The 9,535-nt window shown below is 51.2% G+C and overlaps 1 protein-coding gene across 1 annotated transcript; it reads right to left on the minus strand.

Annotated features, from left to right (window-relative positions):
* Positions 1-705: 705 nt before the first annotated feature.
* ZNF367 (zinc finger protein 367) lies at positions 706-8,609 on the minus strand. The gene is made up of 5 exons (XM_069776192.1): positions 7,831-8,609; positions 7,086-7,236; positions 5,102-5,221; positions 3,980-4,118; positions 706-3,388 (listed from the first exon to the last, which is right to left on the minus strand). Exons 1-5 carry the CDS (start codon positions 8,179-8,181, stop codon positions 3,157-3,159), a joined length of 993 nt encoding a protein of 330 aa, XP_069632293.1. The 5' UTR covers positions 8,182-8,609; the 3' UTR covers positions 706-3,156.
* Positions 8,610-9,535: the final 926 nt, after the last annotated feature.

Below are 9,535 nucleotides of genomic sequence, written 5' to 3' on the forward strand. Positions count from 1 at the left end.
CGCCCGGCTCGGCCCGGCCCGGCCCGGCCCGCCTCGCCTCGGCCCCGAGCGGCGGGGCGGGCGGCGGCCGCGGGGCGCCCCCTGGCGGGGCGGGCCGCTGTGCCGAGCCCGGGCGTGGGGGCCCTGCCGCCGGGGGGCCGCGCCGCGCCCTCCCCCCCCCCCGGCCCGGGCCGCCACCGGCGTCTCCCGCAGCGGCAGCTCACCGCCACCGCGGCCTTTCGGGGCTCGGCCGAAAGTACCGGGGACAAAAATGCATCGCGACGTGCCGCCGCCTCCGGGGGAGGCCAGGCCCGCAGCGCAGCGGTGGCCGCCCCCCGCCACCATCCGACACCGGCTTGCTGCTTCCTAAACCGGCCTCGTGGGAAAGGGGTTCAGCGTCTCCGAGCGCTCGCCCCCGGGGACAGGGAGAGCTTCCAAGCTCCCGGAGGCCGGCGGCTTCCGCGGGCCCCGGCCCCCTCCCCACGGGGCCGAGGGCCGCCGCAGCGCACCGGGCCTGGGCCTGGCTTCAGAGGGACTCCCACAAGTCTGTCAGGACTGCGGAAGAGCTCTAAAAAATTAATCTGCTTTGGGTGTTTAACTCGTGTCAGATTTCAACAGGCGGGGAAAATGAACACCTTCGCGCCCTGGGGCAAGTCGGGCCGACAGGATGACAGAAACAAGGAAGAGCCCAAGTACTTACAAATTACCAAACGGCACATACTAAACTTGAAAACTGGACCATGTTTTTATTCAAAGCATCTATTAAAATGACAGCATATCCACTCTTCTGCTGTTAAGTCATGCCAAACTACAACTTCAATTGTTTGAAGCACTGAATACTTCAACATTTCTTGTATGTAATCACTTCTTCATAAAACAGAAAGCAGTCTTCCACACCTCTTTTTTTTTTTTTAACTTGGTATTTTACCCAAAACTTGTTGCAACACAAAACTGCTTCAGCTGTCTGAATTCTGAATTCTACAGCCAAGTACAATTCAGTGTACTCATCATACTTGAAGAAATATGCTGCAAATTGCCCGAAGCATTACAGCTGACTGGGAAAAAAAAATTTTAAAAATCAATCCTAATGAAGTAAGATTATGACTCCAGCCTGCAACTGGCTGGTAATTACACAGTCTTGTGCCCTGTGAAATACTACTCAGAAGCAATTCTGACTGATGACTCAGAAGCACAACAGTGAGCTCTGGGCTCATTCTGGAATGACACTTACTTGCATGAGGCGAACTGAACAGTGAAAAGCATGCAACTTATTTGAGAAACTCCAAACCAACACAGGCAAATTACCAGTTTTACATAGGCTAGGAAGCCTAGAATGACTACAGTGTTTCATACTTTTAAGCCTAAAAGACTTAAAACAGAAACAAATGAGACTGATAGCAGCTCGGTTTAGGAGCTGAAAGCAAAAAACTGTATCACTCATGCAAAACTATTTACATTCCATAAAAGTGATTTTTTTTATTTATTTATTTTTTTTTTAGTTATTCAATTACTCTTTAGTTAAGTGCATCAATACTCAATTTAAACAAACTGGGTTAATGAGCTTGTCAACCCTAACAGTTTATCAATTATCAGAGAACATAATCCAACAGTTGCAGTTGCTGGTATAAAATAACACTACTTTTCTGGAACAGCTGTATGCATCTGGTCAGTCTATAACAAGTGATTGATAAAATGATTTCTTCCTCTTGTTTAAGCAAGAGGGAAAGTGGCTTCCCTTCTTATCTGAATTTCTTAACCTTCAACGAGAGGAAGGAGTTAAAGCAAGCAGGTCAGTAAATACAAATCATTAATATCCCCTATAGCAGTAGCTTAACAAACAAACAAAAAACCAACCAACTCCCCCCCCCAAAAAAAAACCAACCACACCAAAAAGTTCTATCTGAAAACAAAGTTTCGTTAGCATATTAGGACTCTCTGGTTGCCTTCAAAGCAAAATACAGAAAAATATCACCATGAGACAATGCTATTTGAAAGTATACAACATTCACGAAGTGACAAGATATACTGCTAAACATTTTATATCAGCATCTGAGTACTACGCAGCATTCTGTAACTTCATTTATTTGGGAAATACATGAAATCACACTGTTAACATGCTTGTAGCTATCTTTGGAAGCCTATTTTCTAGTTGTATAGTGAATACTTTTATGCAGTGTTTAATTGATAGCTGTGCTACAGTTAGTGAAGACAAAATTGGCATGTTATCCTGAAGTAAAGCAATAAGGTGGCTTTATGCACAGAAAGTACGGAGGCTTCTATTTGCTAATAATCATGTAAAAGCAATACTTCAAAACTTAGTGTTTGCTAACAGGAAATCTAGAATAGTTTACTACAAATCCATACCACCCTGTAAATATCCCCTTTAATAAGAAAATCAAGTGCCAAATCACTACAGGGTCCAAAAATATCTGAAAAAAATATTACCAATTGTTTACCTTTGTCTAGACTTTGCAAGACTAATCATTTTCAGATAAATCCAAAAATGTGCAAAAGTTCCTAACATCACATGTTAGGAACAACAAGTGCTACCAAGAAATTCTGCTGAAATCAAATCAGAAAACTTAAAACAGCAAAGTCAAGCCTCATACCTTGAGCAGTCAGATCTTAGTTTCCTGCATGAAGCAGTTTCTTCCCCTCTACAGGTTGAGATAACTAAGCTTTGCCTTCCGCCTCAGTGATACTGACATTAGAAAAACAGTTTCACTACTGCTTAACCATATCTTCAGCCCTATCACGTAATATAAATTTGCTTAAACTGTCAGATAAATACTTTTCTTTTTGCCAGCCTTCTTTGGCCACGTGTACCATTCCGCTAATTGCGAACACTTTGTTCAGAAAGTGCTTCCTGTGAAAACTGCTTCAAAATAAATGAGTTAACCTTGCAAAATCTAGCTCCCCACAACACGTAAATTTGTCAACCCTGCATTATGCAGTCCTGTATTTACAAAATACTTAGAAACTTTACATCTGTCTTTTACCTTACAAAAAGTGCAATTCTCTCACCCCATGTTATGGGGCAACAACATTCTTCATAAATTCTACAGAATAGCAGCCTATGATAAGCAAATAAGGTGCTTAGCTTATGCTCAGGATCTAACTGGTTAAGTACCACCAGGAAGTACGCTTTGTATAGGCAGACTCTGTTCCTATCTATTGTCACATGGGTGCCACAGCTAGGTTTGCAAGCTCAATGAGAGCCAGCGCACCATGCATGCGCTCACGCTGTTCCTGGAGGCGGCGGCAGGCAGCTGAATGAGCGCTGTTTTTCTCTTCATCCTCCTCTTCATCAGATTGAAGATATTCCATCGGGTCCTGCTGTTCCTGATCTGTTTTCTGGATTGTTTTAGTTTTCAAAGCAGGAGCACGCTGTTCTCTAGTCTCCCAGTATCTACAAAATCAAATGTGGGGAACGCTTTTAAAATATACACAACTGACTCGCACACCAACAATTCAAAGCTGGCAAAAACCTCCCAAGTACTCACTCACTTGCATTTGACTAAGCACTGCATTTGACTTTATCTTTCAGCCCTTATATGGCAGAATTTAAAGGCGTCAGAAACCTCCTTTATTCAGTATTTTAAGTGTAAAGGGCCCAAGTGAACATCTGTGACAAATTTCTCCTCTACATGGTGTTCCCAGCAGGCGTTTCTCCCTTTGCCTATGCAGTTGTTGCCACTCATACACATGCAAATTCAGCAAGACTGTAGCACTAACTAACAAGATATGAGCAGGTGTTGATCAAGTAAAGAGAAGCATTTAAGCAAAAAAAAAAAAAAAAAGATAACAAAACATCTCATTAGGAACTTTGTCTTGACCAGGAGTTCACACTTCTTTAAGGAAAGGCAAGGCTGGGCTTATTTGTACTGGAGGAACATCTGGTTTTGGTTTGTTGGGGGTTTTTTTCGCCCTAAGAATAAAATGCTCTCTCAGACCAGCCTTACAAGTATTTAGAGAAAGATGACACCATGAGAGAACTTACTTTGCTAGCCACTCAGCCACAGCTTTATTGTCAGCTGTCTGCTTCTTAGTCAGCCTGTCTGTGAGCTCTTCCCTCTTCAGTCGGGCATATGGATGTTTGGGGCAATGACGGTTTGCATGCGTGAATCTGCTTAAACAGCCTTAAAAAACATGAAGTGACAATGAAAAACACATTACAGAAAGCAGCCAACCAACGAGTAAGCATAATGTCTGTGGGATGAAGATGCTGCTGAATCCAACCTTCCTTACTCACAAAACCCTAGGTTTGGTTGAAAATGGCAAGTTCTAGTTGCAAGGTTCATAACAAGGCCCATCATTTTATACACTACTATCGACTGACAGAATGTCCTGGTTTCGGCTGGGATAGAGTTAATTGTCTTCCTCGTAGCTGGTACAGTGCTGTGTTTTTGAGTTTGGTGTGAGAAGAATGTTGATAGCAACAACTGAAAACATCAGTGTTAAGTAATGTCTAGTCTAAAGCCAAGGATTTTTCAGCTTCTGATGCCCAGCCAGCAAGAAGGCTGGAGGGACACAAGAAGATGGGAGGGGACACAGCCAGGGCAGCTGACCCAAACTGGCCAAAGGGGTATTCCATACCATGGGATGCCATGGGGCAAGTAGGGGTAGGGGGATCGCTGCTCAGGGACTAACTGGGTATTGGTCGGCAGGTGGTGAGCAATTGCATTGTGCATCACTTGTATAGTCCAATCCTTTTATTATTACTATTGTCATTTTATTAGTGTTATCATTATTAGTTTCTTCTTCTCTGTTCTATTAAGTTGTTCTTAACCCATGAGTTTTACTTTTTTCTTCCGATTCTCTCCCGCATCCCACTTGGCGGGGGGGGAGTGAGTGAGCACCTGCGTGGTGCTTAGTTGCTGGCTGGGGTTAAATCACAACACAGAATTACCGATAACCTACTCACATAATAACATACGCAATCCTTGGATACATATTTGCATGATTATGCAGATTCTGTGTGGCTCCTCCCTTCCCTAGAAGCTACTCCAAAATTAAAACCCAAAGCTTTTATGGATCTTTGTCACAGCATGAATGTGCATACATTTCTAGTACTAGACTGACCCTAGTTCTGAAAGCTGCAAATTGTTCTCTGATGGCTTACCATTCTCGGAGCAGACGAAAGGTTTCTCCCCTGTGTGGAGACGCTGGTGAGTTTTGAGCTGCCCACTCTGAACAAAGGCTTTCCCACAATCTGGGTAGTCACACAAATAAGGCCTTTCACCTTAAAAATAATAACAGAACAGATTTATGAAAGATGAATGTAAAAAGTCATAGTATCCAGTGGTGGTCCCTGGCTTGAGACTTACGCAAGCAAGCTCTCCTTTTACCCACTCGGACGCTTGCATCTACCTAAAAAGCCCTGGCGTACCAAATAGCAGAGATCCACTTTTACCCCAAACAGATCTTTACTTTGGAGCACATGCTCAATGCCTCAATGCTACTGGGTAACACAATTACTTCCGGGGGCAGGGGGTGGGGATGACATGACCAAAATTGTATTTTTCCTTGTCATATTTTCTGATTCAAGACTCTTGCACAGCACTACGTAAGCTTTGTCCCATGAAGCTATACACCTACAGAGCAAGAAATATATGAAGTGAAACGAGTAAACGGACAAGTAATGAAATTCACATTGTAACTAGATAAATTTTATGCTTAACATAGCCTGAACTAAGGTAAAATAACTGAGGTCAACAGTATAGAAATATACGAAATTGTAGAAACATCTCATTAGGGAAGACTATTTGAGAAAAGTTGTATCAGGTACATGGAGGTCCCAAGAGAAACTTATTCCAGACTTAAGCCAATAAAGTTTTCTGAGGCCAGTCATCAAGGGAGACTTCCCCCATGCAAACCACAACAAGAACAGAGACAGCAGGTGTCTCCTCCCTCAAGAGGATCTGACTGTGTTCAACTCTGCAAAGGCATGCCATGGCACCGCTCCTCAGGAGGGATGACAAAACGGGGGTGATGATGACTTACTAAGTCAGAGGAATAACACCAGGGTAAGCTCTGCTCAATTAAGCAGTTCATACAACTTCAACACCTAATACAACTAAGTGAAATAAAAACATCTTTTGACCAAAGTGCATGAGGAAACTGCTGTTTAATATTAGTATCTAGATTAGACTTAGCGACTTGAATCAGAACAAGAGACTGTGGGAGCCAAGGTTTTTCTGGGGTTTCGTTTGGTCGGTTTGGGTGTTGGGGGGGGGGGGGGGCAGTATCGGTGGTTGTGTCCTTATTGCGAGCTACATTAGTTCACACTTTATTGCAAATACAGAGTCCTGTTGCAACATGAATAAAAAAACCCCACCAACACTATTTGCTTGGTTTAAAAAACCAGCATCATCTCCTGTTCAGTTCAAGCTCAGCTAGGTATTGACTGAGCTGATCCCACATTTTAACTTAACTGCGAGTTGCCTTCTACATACAGCTCAGTAAATCAGTGCAACCACCTTCACCCCAGAACACAAATTCTAGGTGGTGGGAGAGACAACTGGATGGTGACGTTAAGCATTTGAACTCTTTTCCCAACGTTTAAGCTACACTTGTAGGTGTTACACTGCCCAAGTTATCATCCACCTTTTAAGCTACTGTCTCCTCATACAGCTAAACTTCAACTGCTGTGTGAAAAATACACCAGCAAAAAGGAAGCAAATCACAGAGAAGAGGCAGCCAGAATAAACAGTGCTACCACGTACAGAGCACCACCCTCTAGAATAAAGTTCTTCCTCTCGCAAAGTAAGCCTGTGACGGCAGCAGATAAAATATCTACACCGTTTGGCTACTCTGTTACAGCCCGAACTGCTGCTACACGTCTCCATGACGAACACAGTTACAAAGACTTTGATTGCACTAACAAGCACTGGAAGAAGAGCCTGATTAATTTAACAGTTACAGCAAAATATTAGCAGGCCGAATTTGTTGTTTTTTTCTGCGGGTTTGGGGGGGGGGGGGGGCGTGTTTAATTGCGGGTTTGGTGGGGTTTTTTTGTCCTTTTTTTTTTTTTTTTGTTTTTTAATTCCTTCGCTGCTGCTCCCCAAGCTGCTCACGCCGGCTATTCACACCCTCCCTTTACTCACCGGTATGAGTTCGTTTGTGGGCCTGCAGCGACTTCTCTCGTGGAAAGACCCTGTTGCAGATATTGCAACGTATTCTGCTGGAAGAGTGCTCTCCTTCATGGATCAGGTCGCGGACGGTGTCTGCCCTCGGCCGGCCGCGCCTTATCCCATCCTGCATTGGAAGAACCACGGAACTGACAGCCCGCACGCTCCCGCCCCTGCAGTCCAGCCCGGAACCCCAACGCTCCCGCTGAAGCAACTCTGAAGCCGCGGCTGTGACCGCGGGCGGCCGGTGCCCTGGCGGCTCGGCCGTTAACCGAAGGGCCGCGCGCCACGCCCTCACCTCGCCCGCTGCCAGCAGCCAGCCTGCGGCCGGCAGGTGCAGGTGGGGAGACGCCGGGCGCCGCCGGCGCTCAGACGCGCGCGCGGGGAAACGGGCAGCGAACCGGCGGAAGAGAAGACACCCTTTTTTCTTTCTTTTTTAATTTAATTTTGAACGGAGGGGGAGGCGGGGCAGCAGCCCCGCCGGCGCGGGGCGGCGCGGCGCCTCTCCGCCTGCGGGCCGCTCCCGGCTGCCGGTCCCGCCGCCCTCCCGGCTCCCGCCGGATGGCACCGGGGGGCGCGCGCCGCCGCCGGACGTGACGTCACCCCCCCGAAAAAAAAACCACCCCACACACCACCCTGCGGGCGGGGGGAGGCGCGCGCTGCGCGGAGTCACCCTTTAACTCCGCCGCCCGTCCCGCCCGCCCGCCAGCCCCGCACTCACCTTCAGGTGCCGGTGCCTGCCGCCGCCGCTGCCGCCCGGGCTCCCCGCCTTCTCTTCGTCCCCGGCGGGGGCTCTGCCCGCTCCCCCGCGGGGCGGCGGGAGGGCCGAGGGGGCGGCGGTGCCGCCGGGGCTGAGGGTCACGTTGTGGGCGTTCTCGCCCCAGCGCCAGGGGTAGACCATGAAGTCGCTGAAGCCGGGGCTGGTGGGGACGGGCGGGGCGGCCACCGGCTCCTCGCCGCCCCCCCGCGAGGAGGGCTTGATCGGGGTGGTTTTGATAACAGAAACCAGGACGCGCTTCGGGGAGCCCTGGCAAAAAATCACCGGGGGAGCCGGCGGCAGCCGCTCCGCCATCGCCGACCCCTGGCGGGCAGCGGCGCGGGAAGCGGGGAGCGAGGCGGCGGGGGCGCTCCGCGGCGGCTCAGCCCCGCTGTCCGAGCCCGCGTCCCGGGGTGGGGGGGGTTGCGGAGCGGCACGGAGGTCCCGCGGTCGCCGCCACCTGTCGCCGCCCGGGCCCGCCTCAGCCGCTCATCGCCGGGGACGGCGGCTCCCGGCGGGGTCTCGGTGCCTTCCCCCCCCCCACCTCCGCGGCCAGCCCCGAGCGGATCCGCAAAGTCAGCGGCGGACCCCGGCCATAGCAACGACCGGGGTGAAGCAGCCGCAGCCTCCCCGCACCTTTCCGAAGCGGCGCCGGCCCCGCTGGCAGCCCCGGTCCCGGCGATGCCCGAGGAGGAGCCGGAGCCGCCGCCGCGACCCCTCCGCGCCCACAGCCCAGGCCAAGCCCCAGATTTTCCCGCGTTACATTTCGCGCCTGAGCGTAACCAATCAACTAAACCGGCGCGGGCGTCACGGAGCGGCCGTTCCCGCCGACCAACCGCTAGGCGGGGAAGCTAACGGCCCCGCCCCCGGGAGCGGGGCCCGAGCAGGACGCGGCTTCGCTTCTGCCGCCCTATTGGACAGGCGCTCGGCTCACCGGCGGAATTCGAAACTGAGTGGGCTCGCGGGCCGCTGCGGCCACCCCGCCCCGCCGCGGCTCCCTGTCTCGGAGGAGACGCTGATTGGCCCGCCGCGGCGGGGCGGGGCGAGGGGGGTGGGAGGAAGAGGCTGGGGCGCCCGGGCGGGCTTGGCGCGCGCCGACGGCGGTCGGGCGGCACGGGCCAATCGGCGCGGCAGCCTTGGCGCGTCGTGTGCGCGGTTTAAAGGGGCCGCCTCGCGGCGCGGCCGTTTTGGCGGTCGCCGGGCGCTGGCGTGCGGAGGGACACCCCCACCCCCCCCCCCCCCCACCACCACCCCCCCTTCTTCAGCAGCGGCCCCCTGCGGTCAGCCGGCGGCTAGGCACCGGCAGCCCGGCCTGGCGGGGATCCTGCAAGCCCGCGGGGCGTTCCGGGCGGCCCCACCGGTGCCGCCGCCGCCGCCGCCGCCGCCGCCGCCTTGCTGTAGAGCAACAGGCACCGGCCCCGGGAGCGTAAGGAGCGGGTAGGGGATGTGCCAGTGGCTGCGGGGGCTGCCCCGGGCCGCGAGTGGGGAATTCCGGGAGGATTTTCAGGCACGTGGCGTTCAAAGTCTGTGCAAGCTTCAGATTTTAGTCTATTACTGTTTGAGGGCCGGGCTTCCCCCCCCCCAGCCTAATGTAGTCGTTCAGGTATTTATACTGCGGTCGCTAGAACGGCGTCTGAAAATGTGGATTTCTAGCCTTTGAACATCCTCT

The sequence above is a fragment of the Haliaeetus albicilla genome, chromosome Z (genome assembly GCF_947461875.1).
Source record: "Haliaeetus albicilla chromosome Z, bHalAlb1.1, whole genome shotgun sequence".
Taxonomy (NCBI): domain Eukaryota; kingdom Metazoa; phylum Chordata; class Aves; order Accipitriformes; family Accipitridae; genus Haliaeetus; species Haliaeetus albicilla.

What these genes read in the sequence shown, in the direction of transcription:
- ZNF367 (XM_069776192.1), bottom strand. Translation starts at nt 8,181, where the DNA reads ATGGCGGAGCGGCTGCCGCCGGCTCCCCCGGTGATTTTTTGCCAGGGC. An exon ending in GCAGGCACCGGCACCTGAAG is followed by an intron (nt 7,237 to 7,830) that starts GTGAGTGCGGGG and finishes CTTCCAATGCAG; the next exon opens with GATGGGATAAGGCGCGGCCG. An exon ending in CCACAAACGAACTCATACCG is followed by an intron (nt 5,222 to 7,085) that starts GTGAGTAAAGGG and finishes ATTATTTTTAAG; the next exon opens with GTGAAAGGCCTTATTTGTGT.